General features: G+C 33.0%; 1 protein-coding gene and 1 long non-coding RNA gene across 3 annotated transcripts; one reads left to right on the forward strand and one right to left on the reverse strand.

Annotated features, from left to right (window-relative positions):
• Positions 1-387: 387 nt before the first annotated feature.
• On the reverse strand, positions 388-9710 carry LOC141388574 (uncharacterized). Its single transcript, XM_073958493.1, has 3 exons — positions 9567-9710; positions 3071-3198; positions 388-3008 (listed from the first exon to the last, which is right to left on the reverse strand). Exons 1-3 carry the CDS (start codon positions 9582-9584, stop codon positions 2783-2785), a joined length of 372 nt encoding a protein of 123 aa, XP_073814594.1. The 5' UTR covers positions 9585-9710; the 3' UTR covers positions 388-2782.
• On the forward strand, positions 9600-16963 carry LOC141388576 (uncharacterized). 2 transcript variants are annotated; one of them, XR_012408893.1, is made up of 4 exons: positions 9600-9732; positions 12478-12809; positions 15606-15734; positions 15801-16963. It is a non-coding gene; the product is annotated as an uncharacterized lncRNA (long non-coding RNA). The 2 variants fall into 2 exon arrangements; XR_012408892.1 differs by lacking the exons at positions 9600-9732; positions 12478-12809 and having other exon boundaries at positions 14372-15734.
• The last annotated feature ends 227 nt before the right edge of the window (positions 16964-17190 follow it).

Genomic DNA, 17190 nt, shown 5'->3' on the forward strand with positions numbered 1-17190 from the left:
CTCTGAACGACGAATAAATATGTCCCATCCCTAACAAATGAGAGAATTTATCGAAAAAATTAATTATGACATGTCTAAATTCGTAATTGAAAAATTTGTTGAAAACACAAAATTTTTTAGAAAAAAGGAGAAAGATGAAAGAAAATTAATGAACTAAACATTTTATATAGATGCAGAAGGAAGATGGTTGTGTTTCCTTCTTAATTTCACATACATTTCTTGCCCATTAGTTGAAAATCGCGTAAAAACCAGAAACAAAAAGGAAACAAATAACTGAAAGTCTGTATACACAAACATTGTTTTGACATGCCTCTCTCTCTCTTTAATTTTGAAAATAGAAACATATAAAAATATATTGAAAATACAAAATTATTCTGAATTTATGGAAAAAATGTATGAAATGTGTTTATTTTAATATAGAAGATACATTCGAAGGAAAGTCTATTGCTTTTCCTATTCATTTAATACATATTTTATGTATTTTCGGTTCAAATTTTCGTGAAAACAGGGAAACGAAAATGAAGGAAATGTTGTTTATGTTTCTGTTAATTACGAATGGTGTCGTGGAAACGGGTTAATTCGTATACGTCGTTCGACAGGCGAACAACGTAATTGAAACGCTCGTGTGAACATGACATAACAGTGATTCATTTATTATACCCCGTTTGCACTTAACCGGATTTAATAAATCCACTGGGTTTCAAATGTCAATTCCATAGTGCAAACGTCAAATAGATCCTCATAAAAAAGGTTAACCCGACAAAAAGCTCTAATGAAAACGACGTTTTATATGTTTGTATGTTCATTCCTCTGATTAATCTGGCTCTCAATCTCCAGCTCCAGGAAAGTGGCTGCTTCTATGGGATGTAACCACAGATACACTGGAGTCAGTTGAGTAAGTTTTGCGGGGCATTTGAAAAGGTGATGTGTGCTGTGCGAGCCTGTGTCGCATGCTGGGCAGATATTTTGCCCGGTGTCATCGATCCTTGCCCTATAGGAATTTAGGCGGCTGCGCCATCCCGAGCGTAGTTGAGTCAAAACTTCTATGGTTTGTCGTGGCAACTGGCGCTCCTCAGCTGCGATAGATGGGGAATATGAATGCTATTCAAACCTGCTAGATATGCTTGTTGATCTAGGGCTTCTCTCTTGTAAAGTTGGTCCTCTCCTTCTGCATCGTGAAGGTGGGGTGGTCCTATCCACCATATTCTAATTAGGAACAAGTACTGCAACGAAAGCATGTTATTGTATTGCTCTACTGTATAATTTAATGACGCGTGACGCTTCGAAGTTTTAAGGAATTTTTAAAGCTTTAATCCCATTTGACAACCGAATTGGTTGTAATTTAGTATTTTGTTTCCAATGGCAAAAAAAAATGACTACCAAAAAATGACTACTTGATATAATCCCAATAGAACTGCTCCTCCTGATTTTCGGTAGTTTGAAGGTTTCAACCAAATTATCTTACCGAAATATATGAAATTTTGTATTGAGGGTTCTCAGATTTGAAGATACTACGATACCGCTCGATGTGAAGTCTTTTAAAGGATTAGTCTACTGTGGTGACTGTAACGTGGCAATTCGGATTCTCCATGGGTAGAGAAACTCCAAGATGAAAATGATCAATATAGGTTCATATTTAACTATATTCGCAATAACAAGGCGCCTCTATATTTTACGTATTTTGAAAGCTGCAAACTAGTGCGACCCAAAAAAAATTCGGAACTCCCTAAATTTCATGGCTTAAGATGGCCCATTTTGGTCCACTTCTTCCGGCACCTCCCCCACAAAAGTTCAAGTTTTTTTAGTAAATGGTGAGCACTCTAACATTCCAGAGGATTAACCGATTGGGTCTTCGTAGTATTTATTCCAGACATACATCAAAATAGAATATATTTTTTGAACAAGTGCAATTTTATAGTTTTAAACATTTTTGCAACATTTTTTTCGTGGTCATGTCCATAGTTCCTGAGATATGTCCAAAAAGTTGTAAACCACTGACGACACCAAATAAAATGACTACAGAGTAGATCGATAACTTAAGAAAATAGTATCTATAAGATTTAGTTGAAACTTTGTACTTCGTAAAATGTGTTCCTAACATACAACACCTTTGGTTAACTCCCTCACAAAAGTACAACATTTTCGCTTTAGTGCAGGGCTATTCGAGGAACGTTTTGAATTTTTTTTACCGAAGGTACTCCTTGTGGTCTTGTTTACAGCGATATAATGTGTTTCGTGGGAATAATTGCCACGATAATCGAAAGAAGAGACTGAAATTGGTCTAAAGTACCGATATAGACCATTACAGGTCAAAAGTTCAAAATTTTTCTTAGGTGCAATTTAAGGGACGTCAAGAATTTTTTAAAATTTGGGAAATACATGCTTCCTGACATAATTACCCAAAAACTAAAAAATCCTACTGTGACCCTGAATACATAATTTTTGGGGAAAAGGATTTCGGCTGTGTAGCCGGTATATGATCTGTCCAGAAATGAAAGAGTCTTAATATTCACAAAGCGCAAATTAATTAGCATTGACCTAGTCGAAGGTCAACACATTTTTTTTCTTATCATAGGAAATAATAAAAACAAATAACAGAAAACTGGTTTGAAATAGTAAAAGTTAACGGAACCACACTTCTTTAAAAACATCACTAATTTAAAAAAAAAAAAATTTATTTAACAATCTCATAGGCAAAAACGAAAAAAAGTAAAAAAAAACTCAAACTAAAAAATAATGACTTCATAATTTGAATAGACTTTTCAAAATAATTTCAACAAAATTAACCAGCAGCAGATTTCAAAGAGCCAGGGCTCAATTTACGGTTCTTTACCATAGTACGGGCCTTGTAACCGTCCTTGTCGGCAGTGTACATGGTAATGGTGTCAGTATCAGTCTTTTCATCGTACACTGAGTATGTACCCATAACGACTAATTCTTCTTCGGGAGTACCGGGATTCATAATCATACCGACTTCTTCGCGTTTGCTGCCATTAGGTTCCTCCAAGCTGAAAGCAAAAAAAACGAAAATTAATAAATATCCCCTAAAAACAAAGTTGGTGTTATTTACTTGAGACGGTAGCCTTCCTCGCTGGGACCAAACTTATAACCTTCCTGATCTATGGTTGGGAAGAAGGAATCCCAGAGACCCGCAGAAGCGGAGGCTGAGAAGATGGCCAAAACGGCACATATTATCAACTGAAAATATAAAAAATGTATTATGAATTTATTCGGTAGTTTTAAAAGTTTGTTATTTTTGGTGTGTTTTATATGTGTGTATATAATATTTGATGGTAGAGTGCAATTCCAGAGCAAAATTTCAGGTAAATACTTCTTCGTGGTTGGATGTGTGGGACTTCGCCTGGGGAGTTTAAAACTAGCGCGCTGGGTAGGGTTTTGGGTTTTCCCGGTTTTTTCATTCCAGGGAAACGGGAATAATAAAATCGCCATTCCCGGGAATCCGGGATTTCCCGGAACAATTTTTAAAATACGATTCGATCGAGTATTTGCTCGTGAATGAAAAAATCGAACCATGAAAGCCTATCAGGGCAATCATGAATATTTCCCTCGGAATTTTCCGCACGGAAGATAATTTTAAGAAGTAAAATTCTTTTAAGATCAATATTTTAAAACGTTGAAAACTACTTGAATTGCTTGATTATGGAATATTCTCACCGAATCAACAAAAATATTCTCTTTTTGGACATAAATATTGAAGAACAAATTTTAAAATTTTAAAAAGGGAACAAATTCCGCACGGAATTTATATTCATGATTGCCCTGTATGTGTTCTTCAAAGAATATCAAAGACGTCAAACTATTAAGAACTGACAAGGTGCATATGCAGTTTTATTATTTTGTGTATAACAGAGACAAAACGGAACACATGAGAAGATATACATATGTATGTTAATCGAAAATCGCTATTAAAAGCAGAAAATTATAAAAAAAAAACTTGAAATGAAATGCATAAATAATAGGATCTATTCACCAACAATTTCATGCTCATTGGGTGGCTAAAATTTGTAAAATACAAATATAACTTTAAAAAATAACATAATGTTAGATAACCATGCTGTTAACTAACCCCCTGTTTTTGTAACTATTTGTTGTTCGTTCGTCTATATTCGTAATAATTTGTGCATCCATAGCTATGCTCCTAGATAACATACAGACTTAATTCTTCGTAGCGTTCTATATATAGCTAAGTATTCCTCATTCAAAAATCAACGTTTCACATTTGCGCTAAGGCGAGTAAATCGGTCTACAAAATTTGACAACTCGTGTGAGAACAATATTTTTTTTACAAAAACAGGGGTTAAGAATACTAACAGGGAATGTTAGTAAAGAATGTAATTCACTACGGAAAAGTCACATCCACAGTTTATACAGTTGGACACTAAGCCCACCTGATTGTTATGTTTGTTGTCAACAAATTATTGTTAGGCCACATCCAAGGCCTATAAAAGGTCGGCCATTCAGAGTTCTGTTATACCCTAGACAGACGGCAGAGTTAATTTGCATTAAAAATGTCCTAAATTGAATTAATTTTTCACCCTGACAGACGATAGTATCTGCATTTATGAAACAGCTGTTTGTGTTGTTTGTTTGTACCCAGCAGACCATTTCATAAAGCTTTACAAAAGTTCGCCAAAATATGCGAAACAAATACACTTTCTACCTTTGATCTTTTCACCACGATGAAGCAAAAATAAATTTAATTTATTCGCGATATTTTTGAGTCTTTTTAATATTATAAAAATATTGCAAAACTTTAAAAAACATTTGAGGAAGATATTATTTTCGATAGAATTGGTATGGTGGGTAATGAAATTTTTTGTGAAAATAAAAATTTGAAAAAGAGATTTGTTAGAAGGCGTGAAAAACGATTAGCTGCTATTCTACTCGCGAAAGACCACTACTTATTTTGAAGAAACTCGAAAATTGCTGATTTGCTTTCCCTTTTTATTTTCTTAAACATGGAAATTTGACAAAAGACAGCATTGCCATATTGAAATTGCTAAATTCAGTTTAAATTTCCTTTGATTTTGTGCATTAAGAATGTGGATAATGCACGAATTAATTTGAATTAAGGCAGTTAATGTCTGTCTAGGGTATTAACAGCTTTTGACAACAAACATAATAGATTTTATATTATTGTGATTTGAGTTTCCTCGTATTTTAAATCACAATAATGTTTTTGAAAACAAACGTAACAATTAGGTGGGCTTAGTGTCCAACTGTATAAACTGTGGCCACATCTTATATTATGTCTTTGAGAACATAAACAAGGTAGATGGTAAAAATGTGTTTATTTTAAGGCAAAAACAAAACTATTAAAAACAAAACTATTTTGTAAAACTTTTTGACATTGTTGTAACAGATTTTTTATGCAACTACCTTAGTAAATGTACGGTTGGTAGCGCAAATAAATAGTACTTCATAGTTCGATTTTTTCATTCACGAACAAATACTCGATAGAATCGAATACCGTAATCAGGCCCCTGATTTTTCCATCTTCCCACATAGTTATATGAAATACAACACCGCTTCCATCTAGTACCATTTGCTAGAGCCAAAGAGCCACATTTTCAGAGTTCCGTTCCGAAAATAGCTGACGCGATTTGGCTCTTGGTTTATGGTTTTGGAATTTGGTTTATGAAAATTTGACTCTGGGTTAAATTTATACAATACGAAATGGAACCGAGGTTTTAATTCATATAACTACCCTGGAATTTAAAGAAGAGTCTGAATTAGTATTTTCATATTTATATAAACTTCGATAAAATTTAAAGTATTGATCTGGTCCAGAATTGCCACAATCTCCGAAAATAGGACATAAAAAACAAAACGGAGACTTTAGTATACAAAATGTAATTGTTTCAATTAATAGTACGTTTACATACAGCCGATTTTAAAAAAAACTTACTGATTGTCAAATGTCAACTCAATTGTGTATTCGTCAAATAAAACCTCATAAAGAAGGTTTAGCCGGAAAAAAGCTATATTATAATCAGTCTAAAAAAATTCGATTCGAAGATTGGTTCAAAACGTGGGACCACAGTCTATACAGTCGGACACTCAGCCCAAACTAGTTAGCCCTGACTATTAAGTTTGCTGTCAAATATATTATTGTGACATAAAATACAAAGGAAATCAAATCACAATAATGAACAATCTATTATGTTTGTTGTCAAATGTTGTTAACAGTACTCTGAATGGCTGACCTTCTGTAGGCCTTGCGTGGGACTTTAAAATAGAAAATACCGATACCGCAAGTATTAACAAATTTTATTTCAATTTTTCATTCATAATTTTGCTTTTATTTTTACCTATTTTAGGCTAACCATGAAAATGTGCCTCATCGAAATAATGGTTTTAAACCACAAGTATGTTTGGACGAAATCCGAATCAACCGATTAGGTCCATGTTAAAAATTTTTGATTAAAATGGTTCGCACGATTTTGTCCACACTTGGCACATCGTAATATTTCTACGAGACATAGATCAAGTTGGAATATGGACAAAATTTCAGTGCATTGCATTTTAAGATTTCCTCTCGAATCGTATTCTGTTTTGCAACAGGTTTTGCTCGAGACCTCTATTACGAAGGTATACATGTGTAATGACTGGAACGACAACATTCGAACCAGATAATGCCTTGGTCCAAACTTATATTTCTGTGAATCTTAGATAAAGTACGAAAATGGTGCTTATCGGTCCACTCCTTTGGGTACCTCCCCAAAAAAGTTATACAATTAATTCATACTTTGGATCTCGTAATAAGTTCGAAAAGTTTATGTTCGAAAATCGTTACACTTCTTAGGGTACCTCCCTCACAAAAGTACAAAATTTTTTTAAGTGCAGTCTAAGGTCTGATCCTATTGACATTTTTACCAAATCTACTCTTTGTGGTTCTATTTACAGCGATATTATATTTTTCGTGGGCAAGTCCATGCTTTCTGATATAATGGTCCAAAATCTCTAAATTATACAGTGACGAACTGAAATAACGGGTGGCGCGATATCTATCGAATGGAATGACTCACAAAGTAAAATCAACTTCCAAAATTGACTATGTCGGTCCATTCCTTCTTCCTCCGCAACACTTTAAAGCTTTAAATGACATCCATATTTGTAGCGTCAAGTTCAAAACATAATTTTAGGGAAAAAGGGGTTTGGTTGTGTAGGCAGTATTCCATCTGTCCATAAATGAAATTTTTTATTCACATAGGCGTAGGCTACATCTTTGAGGGCAAAGATGTCTTATATTTTTTTCTTTGTTATTAATTTTGTTAACTGCTAATCTCTTAAATATTAACATACACATTTTTTCTACATTTTATTTAGAACTTTTTTAAATTCCAATGGTTGTATGGAGACTTATTGTGGCCACTGTACGAAATATAGAATGTAAGCGCCTCAAGGTACATGAATGCTTATTTGACATTATCAACCACTAATTACTTAATCACTATGCATTCGAAAATACTGTTTGAATTCTGTGTGTTGACTTTAATTTTTGAATTTTTATACCCTATACCACAATGTGGAAAAGGGTATTATAAGTTTGTTTTGGTGAAAATTCATGTAACGCCGCGAAATATTCGTCGGAGACCCCCAATGTGGTATACCAATCTTCATATCTCGACGAGATAAAGCGATTTTGAGATGTGTGTCTGTCCGTCCGTCCGTCCGTCCGTCTGTCCATTATAAATTGTAAACACGCTCCAGGCCGCAATTATGGACCGATCGTCACGAAATTTTGTATGGAGGTCGGGTTCAGATCAGAATAGATCCCTATTCTTATTGGTGATGATAGTGAAATATTTAGCGGGTGAAATGGACCAAAAACATAATATTTACCCAATTTTCTAGCGGCTCTGTAGGTCTCAATAATAGTTCGATCAACGCGTAATTTTAAATAAGGTAAGAGTATATCACAAAGGAGAAGCTTGCAATTTGAAATGGCGATCGGATAATATTTAGAGGGTTAAATGGACCAGAACATTTGTGTAAAAATTGTGAAAATTTTTAATATAGAGCTTATATCTTAATTCCTGGAAGTGACATTCCGGACAAGTGAGATATACTTGAAAGTGGAACGCTTGACCTTTCAATTGATGCCAATTATGTTGGTGTGCATGATCAGATAACAGAGTTACAGCCTAATATATTCCGTTTTTTGTTTGTAGTGTAATAATAAACTCGCTAGAAGTCGCAATAATACATCAATAGTCACGAAATTTTGCACCGGGTAAGAGTATAGGTTGAAAAAGATGCCTACAATTTTGAATGATGATCTGATATTCTTTAGCGGGTGAAATGGACCATTACTTTTGTATGAAAAATATAAAAATTTTATTTTTGGTCGATATTGATGACATATATATACTACACCCCGCTTATTTACCTCTCTGCTTAGCTGCCTTTCCCGTTTAATTGCCTCACAATATGAATCCCCAAAGTTTTTTCATATAAATGAGTTCAAACTGTCCCGCTTAACTCTTTTCTATAAGTACCCAATTCGGATATATGCCCGTAAAATATTTCCCCAAAAAGAACAGTTAATAATGTTTTTTTTTTTTCGGTTTATTACCCGCACTGGTGTATTTGTGAGAAAATCAATTTCGACGACTACGTGAATAGTGATGAAGATGTCCAGTGTTATGTTATGGTGTTTTGCTCACTGATGAGCACGCGATTATGTTCTAATTGTTGTCATTTTTTGTAAGGCTGAGATGAGATTTTTGTAACTACCCACATGAGGTAGTTATTTGGAATTTCCTTTCCTGCATAACTGCCTCAATTTTTTGGAATTTTATGAAAGGTAGTTACCCGGGGTGCAGTGTATTTCGCAAAGTAGCCTACATATGAAAAAAACTACTGACCTTTCCTCTGATGTAAATTGCAATAAAGTGTTTGCTAGATAACGGGCCTACTGCCTACTTCTGTGTAGAGCCACATTTTTATCCCATGCTACATATTGTCTCTCCAAAAGTTTATGTAACACCACGAAATATTCGTCCTAGACCCATTATTTGGTATGCCAAAATTCATATCTCGACGAGAAAAAGCGATATATCGCTTAAGGCCGCAATTATGGACCGATTGTAACGAATTTTTTAAGGAGTCTTAGTTTTTAGTTTTTGGTGATGATCGTGAAATGTTCAGGGGATGAAATGGACCAAAAACAAATTTTAACCAATTTCATTACATTTTAGTTTGTGTGAACTAAATTTTCCTTTCCTGCTACAAAAATGTCTTTGTCATGCTAGATAACTTTTTGGTTTTGGTCATAAGTATTATACATTACATCTCTGATATTTGATAATTAAATTTTCACAATCATTGAAAAGAAGTTCCGTGGAGAGCGATTGTCCAGGGATAGTGGTATAGGGTATCCCATGGTCGGCTCCGTCCGACTATAGACTTTTCTTACTTGTTTTATTGTTTATTTTATTTTCACAAAATATTGTGTATATTTTTGGAAGTGTGCCGAAATGATTTTATTCACTTTATTTATGTTTGTAATTGTTTTTTCCTTTTTTTCACACACGACTCACCAATTTTGAAGATGCCATAATTTTTTGACTAATACACGTCGCTTAGAGTGTAGTTCACAACTAAGACTGGCCCATATAGAAGTCACCACCAAGCTTTTTGTTTTTCAAATCGTGATGCCAAACTTTGCAAAGATTCTGAAGATTTGCAATAAATTCAAGTTTTGGTGTATGTTTCTTCATTATTATTATTTATTATAATCTTTTAGTTAATAACATTAACTAAGCAAAAATGGAAACAGAAAAAAAAAATAAAAAACACCCAAAACCGGTCTAAGACTTTAAGAAAACATGGATAGTTTCAGAAGGAAGCATCCAAATGTCGACATTCAAATCACACGCAAACAAATTGATAATAATCGTCGAAAAATATCAACACACTCACACATGGATAGATATAATCTGTGAAACAATGAGTGAATGAATTTGATAGTTTTCATATCAACGAATAAAAAGATGCACTTAACAGTAGAGCTAATAGATTTAGAAATTCCAGAAATCACCTAAAGCAGACTAATGACATAAATATGTGGAATATCGCATTTATCATACTATGTCATAATTTTTTTCCCAAAAATTAATAATCACGATCGTGATGGGAATCACCCAGTCCTTGAGTCTTTCTTTTCAAAATGCTTAAATACGTTAACATTTTTATTTTAATTAATTAATATGATTGCTTTTCGTGATAAAGAGTTCATGATATTTTGACTATATTTTGTTGATGAGCGTTTGCGTCACTTTTAAAACATTTGTTAATTTTTGCTAATTTGACAAAAAAGTTGTCAGGTTTTCTTATTGTTGGAATGCACAGATTTTGGTATGTTATTAATCTGTACAAGTTTTAAGTGAAATTACTCAAGTGAAGATATACATATATAAAAACGACAAACAGTTTTTTGTAAGGCCTATTCTCATTTTTTTGATCCAAAAACCTTATATATGAAATTTAATGGCGATTGGCTAACATCTTTATTCCCATAGTAATATGAACTGGTAAAATTTTTAGATCGATTAGAATATAATTGTCGGCCGTAAAGCGATTTCCCGAAAATTCGCCTTTGGCTCCGTGCAAAGTACTATGGAAATAAAGATCGGTCAGTGGCCACGGGTTATCGTTAAATGATCACCATATTTTGTAGAAATCGCGTTGTAGCCACAATAATGAACTGGTAAAGTATTTTATACATTGGACCATAAATGCGACTTTTAGAGAATTTTCGTGAAAATGCATCTTCGACTCCATACAAATTACTATGGGAACAAAGGTCGCTCCGGTGGAACGGGTAAACGTTAACCGATCGCCATAAAATTAAATTAGGGGTAGGCCTTCCAAAAATGTATAATGTATGTATAATTATAATGCATATATATAATTACCTGAGATATGAAAACGGGACAACAAATGGAAATCTGATATCACAAATTTCAATTTTTTTGTTAAAAATATATAGTTGCATATAATTAAAAACAATTCAATTTCATATCCACTGTAAAACATTTTGTTGTTATTCAAATACTTGAATACAACAAAATATGGACTAAAGCTGAAATAAACACATAGATGTAAAATTCTGCAGTCCAACAATAAAAAACGCCAACAACAATAATAGGCATCAGCACGGCCTTGTTGATCAATGCGTAATGCAAAAACAACAACTTTCTCGTTGTTTTACCCCCGCTTATTGAAGCAACAATCCTATGTTAGTATTCTTTGCAAAGCAAAGACGACATAAAAACAGTGGTGGATATGAAATTCTTTAGTTCGACTCAAATTGTAGGGTAATCAGCTTTACGGCCATATAGCAAATTTCTCATTTTGTTTAATTTGCTGGATGGGCTTATTGACCTGTTTATCGATACAGAGTCTGCGGAAAAGGGAACTGATGAAGTTGTTTGGTGACAACTGAAACTATAGTATTCCCTACCCTCCGCCCGCAACTAATCAATTTCATATCCACTGTAAAACATTTTGTTGTTATTCAAATACTTGAATATAACAAAATATGGACTAAAGCTGAAATAAACACAAAGATGTATAATTAAAAACAAAAAACAAAAAAGGTAACATCCTTTCAAATTTAAAACTCCAACACTGGTTTTTTTTTGTAATTCAGCCTGCCACATTAAAAATGCAAACCTACAACATCACATGAAAAACAAAAACTACATGTGTATTTTGTAAATTGTAATTCGTTCTGAATATGCCTGTCGAGCTCTTATCAACCAATTAAATTATCAACCAATTAAAAAAAAGTTAATTATAATCATTCCAAAAATTATTCCAAAACTAACTATAAATTGTTCAAAAAAATTATCTAGACTCTTTCTAATGATTGGAAGAAAGACAACAGTCGCTCTTCAATTGAAATATTGGAAATAAAATTTATATCAACCAAGTTAAAAATAGCCTTTTTAATGACATTCAGCCAAACTAACATCAAACAAAAATTGTTGTTTTATTACATCTTCAAACCGGATTTACTTTCTGCAAATAAATCTTCTCCACAAGATTTTTAAAATTTATGTATCCGCTACTTTTGCTCTTTTTGTCGTGCGACAAAAAATTAATTTAAATTCGCTTAATTTGACGAAGTTCAGCAAAGCCGTCTTAAGCATTGGTCCGTTAATTTTGTTGGGATCATTCATTCGTAAGCATCGCCTTTGTCAACTTAGTTAACGTTTATTTTGCCAATGGTATTCAAAGAACTAAATACCAAGCAAATGATGATGGCTAAAAATAATATTATACCTATGGACGGAATAATATAAATACGTGAATGCAATTTGGCGTTGCCAAATCCCATCTGAAAGTAGTGCACCTCTGACAGATTCTAACCAGTCAACTTTTTATTTTGATATCGACTAGCTGGTTTATAACGGCTTAACTTATTAATTGTTTTTTGTTTTTTAGAAAATATATTTAACCCTCTTCTTGTTATGTGTGCCATATAAACGGCTAAATAATAAATGATATTTGGATCAAGCAAATATTTTCTATATGCATGTACATATACACATAGTTAAGGCACACTGGATTTTGAAAAGGCTGTTACAATTTGTATTAAGTTCAGAAGCTTGGTCGATCTAGCTAAGGAGGAGATGTGGAGAAACTTAAAAAAAATAAGACAAGGGAAATGCAAACGTTTATTCTGAAGATAATGTAGCTGCTGATGAGAATGATGAATAAATACAAATAAACAATATTTAAGATGGAAATGGTGAACGCCAGGGTAGAAAAATTAGGTAAAGTAAATACTACAACAAATACAACTCAACAACATCCACATAGAAATTTGTTTTTGTTTGTAATGTTAGTGTCACATACAGGTGACAGGATGTAAACAAAATAAGAAAATGTTTATAAGTTATTGGAATTAAAAAAAAAAACTAATAATGTTTCACATTTGATTAAATATGTTGGAAAACATAAATCAAAATTCGTTACATTTTCAATTCGAATGTTTCCATATCATTCCACTAAATGTATAATTTCGCACAAATAGTTACCTTATATTGTTCTACCTTGGGTGAACACTGAACTGCTAAACCTAAATAACGACGGGACGTACACAAATATTTCACCAACTTACCAATGCAACGCTCTCTGCGCGTCCGTATTACCCAAATACGTTGAGTCCCATATAACATTTAAAACACAAAATCCGCGACCGAATCTTACTTAAATGTTTTCATTTGTGAAACAAATAATTTTCCTTTGCCATGAATTGTATTTCATGTTTTGTTGGGCTTTTGTTTTTAAAATAAAAAGACACACACACACAACAAACAATAACCTTCTGTCAAAGTTAAACTTTTTCAACTTACAAAAAGTATACGCTCGACGTATTTCGGTAGTTCTCATAAGAATACATGTGTTCTACTTTTTTCACCACTCACGTCCGTATATAGGTTTGGGCCGAACATTTTGCTGTACTGACACTTATTTAATTGATATTTATGGTCTGTTTTTCTAACCCAGCGTTTACACATGCCCGTGACAGTTCGAAAAATTCAATACATACACAATATTTTACTACCACAATTACATTTTTTGAATTGTCGACTCCACTGGCACTAGATTTTTCATGCCGGTAAAATTTTGAACTGGCAGCCAGTGACAAGTCGAAAATTAAAAAAAGTTTTGCCGAGACTATTTTTTAATCCATGTACATTTTTGTTTCTTTTAAGAATGCAAAGATTTAATGCATATTTTCAAAAAGGTTATGTAATACAAATAATACATCTCGATAGCTGCAATATATAAGTGGTAAATAAAGACGTAATTTGTATGTTTTTCAAGAAAATATAGGTTGACAAATAATTTCCCCTCTGGGATTATACAATATTGAAAAGACGGCAAACCAGATTCATTATCTTTATGACTGAAAACAATCTTTTTAAAACGAAATGAAATAAAAATAATAAAATGTGTTGTGGATTGTGTTTTAAATCTGCTATATGCGGCTTTAAATAATTTTGAAATTTAACATACACTGGCATGTGTAAACACACAAGCAAACTGCATGCCAGTCAAACACTTTTTCGACATTTTCGAGTAAAATACATGTACTCAACTGGCACCAATTTACTGGCATGTGTAAGACAAATTGAATTAAAATTCGTTCGAATTACTACAAAAAACTCCTGTTGCTGCAGAAATATTTTGTTTGATTGAAAACAAAAACCAATAAAATATTTTTCAAAAAACACAAGTTTGGTAGTAATTCGAACGAATTTGAATTCGAATCGTCTTACCCAATGATTACACATGCAAGTAACTTCCAGACAGTTGCGTATACATATTATAGTCGAAACTTTAAGTTTTTCGAACTGACACTTGCATTTGTAAACGTTCGGAAAAATATTGAAATTACTTTCAAAGCACTTGCACTGATTACTGACAAGGAAATTTTATCGGCGGTGAGGTTAATAGTTGGTGTGGCAGTGAATATGTGTGAGTGTATTGGTATTTTTCGAACTGTCACTTGCATGTGTAAACGGGGGGTTAGTGAAACATTTATGTACAGTTCGTACCACTTTAGTTCGAATTTCCAAAAAAAAAAAAAAAAAAAAAAAAAATCAGCCTATTTCACTCTTACACATCAACTGCGACCCAAATTTCAGATTTATTGCCTTATCCGCTCGCTAAATACCCTCCACCGAATTTCAAAATTCCAGCTCAACCATAACAATTTGTACCAAATTCTGTACCATTAAGTAATTTTAGTAGTATTTGTTTCCAAAATCACATCCATTTCTTAACCCTATGAACCAATACTGACCTTTATCTCTATCCATACACTCAGGGAAAAGTTGCAACTTAAAAATAAGATTGCCCAATCTTAAATCTGTAATAACCCAATAATTTGTACAAATTCGTACAAATTTTGTTCGATAACAAAATTATCCAGAAAAAGAGAGCGAGTTTGGAGAGATTTTTGGCGAGTTTTGTGACTGAGAACTTGCAATTTTTTGCTGGGAAAATTTGTCCCGCAAAAATTTGCAGGTCTGATCAGCTGACTTTTAATCACATGTTCAATGTAAACAAATCGAAATGTTAACATTTTCGACCAAGAAAATTTCACGATTGCACATTTTTTTAGATTCTAAAGCGTTGTGGATAGGATTAAAGCATTAAATAAGTAAAGTGCAATTTTAAAATTTATGTTTTTGTTCCGTTTGGTTTAAAATATCAAAAGAAACAAAAACAAATTTCATACATTTTCGGAAACAGCTGACTTTCTTGCAAGTTTTTGCAAAATGCTGTTCGATAACTTTCTGCAATTTTTCTTGCTTGAGAGAGTAAAATTCACTGAGAGAGGTTGCTGGAACTGACTGAGTAATTATTGCTGGGAAAGTTATCGTACACACCTATTTAGACAAGGAGGACATAAAGGAGGCTATTCCAGCCATAGGAGCCTGTGCAAAGTTCCGCAGCAAGGTCTTCGCATGGAGAAAGGAAATTCTAGGTTTTGTCCTTCGATATACTTAATTTATTTTGCAGTAGGAAGACTAATTTTCTGTTTTAATAATTTTCAGTTCGGAATAGAAGACGACACAGATTCACTCAAGTCTGAGATACGAAGATGGGTTCAAAACAGCAGCAGCGCATCTTCAGTGGCGTCTCCTGTAGTTGAATTATCACGTGGGAATGGCTGTCTCCAAAAAGTAAATAAAATAGAAAACAGTTTAATGTGTTATCTATGCTACTAAGGTGTTACTTATGTTATATAGGATTTGGCGACATTGTTAGAAGAAACATCGAAAGGAAGATCGTTACTGGAAGTTTATGCTACAAAGCAAAGTTTCCATAACTCTAATCGGGATGAACTTATCAACATACTAGTATCGGAGATTTGTAAACTATTTCCTAAGGAAGAGCATACACAGGTAAGAAATATAAAAATTAGGGTGGGGCGATTTGTGTGGAAGGAAAAAAACCTTAATGAGCCCTTCGCGTTTCGGATTCCTGGGATTGAACTGAGCAAAAAAGTCCACTGGACCATATATCTACCGCGAAAATCGAGCTTCCCGATTTTGACTTTAAGGATATTTTGGCATATAACAGCTTAACCATTGAGATTTTCGATCCAACACAAGGACAAAAATTGTAGCCAAGACAGTAATTGAAAACTCTCTAATACATCGCAAAAGCATTGGAACGCTCCTTCAGGCAGTTTTGGCCTTAAGAATGTGCAAACTTTTCGTAAAATGTCGATAAATGACATTGTGCTACAAAATTTGACCAGAAAATTATTCTAGCGTTCTGAAGCAAAATTCTATCGTGTTGGAATCCATGGGCAACGAAAATGCCTTTATTTCGATTGGGTAACTCCGTTTTATATTTTTATAACACTAAAAGTAGTGAACATCTGGGTTTCTTACATTTTCAAATTTAAACGGACATATCTTCTTTTTTTCGCAACAGATTTCTAGTGATCCTTCTTCCTTTTAAAGGGGTGAATAATATCTTTAGAACAAGTTATTATTTGTTTAAATCGGTTAACAAATGTCTAAGTTATAGTGCTTTAAATCTGAAAACCCCCTCAAAAAAACTCTAACTGAATTTCTCATAATTTTGAAAATAATTATTGAACAAAACAAAAAAACATTATATTTTTTAATATAATAAATTGGCTATAAAGTCGGGAATATAATTTTCAAAATTTTTACTAGATAATGAAAATGGAGTGGATCATTTCTTGTGCTTAGAAGCATTAACATTTTGTGACCTTACAAAAGAAAACTTTTTCTTTAAGATATTACAAAAAGATTGTATCGACTTAAAAATATACAGTTTTGTTATGAACTTATTTATAAACGAACAAAATACAAAAGAGATTATTACTTGTCTTCTAAAATACACGTGAGTACGTTTAATTTATATAAAATAAAAATGTTTTTGTATCAAAACGGCGTTGCTTATATTTTGTGCCAGCCGATTTCTGTAAAACAATTTTGTCCCCATTTCCAAGCTTATGAAGTAGGGTCTCCACTTGATTATTTAGAAATAAAAATATTTTCAGATTTGAATACTTCACCCCTTCATTTATATCCACTATGTAATGGTAAAACATATGTACGACAAAAATATGTAGCTTAGGCGTATGTACATATTTTAAAA

This window comes from Musca autumnalis, unplaced genomic scaffold, assembly GCF_047663935.1.
Source record: "Musca autumnalis isolate F117 unplaced genomic scaffold, ASM4766393v1 scaffold_1, whole genome shotgun sequence".
NCBI classification, from domain to species: Eukaryota; Metazoa; Arthropoda; class Insecta; order Diptera; family Muscidae; genus Musca; species Musca autumnalis.

Coding starts and splice junctions, on each gene's coding strand:
- LOC141388574 (XM_073958493.1), bottom strand. Junction 3,009..3,070: donor GAGGAAGGCTACCGTCTCAA/GTAAATAACACC, acceptor TTTTGCTTTCAG/CTTGGAGGAACCTAATGGCA.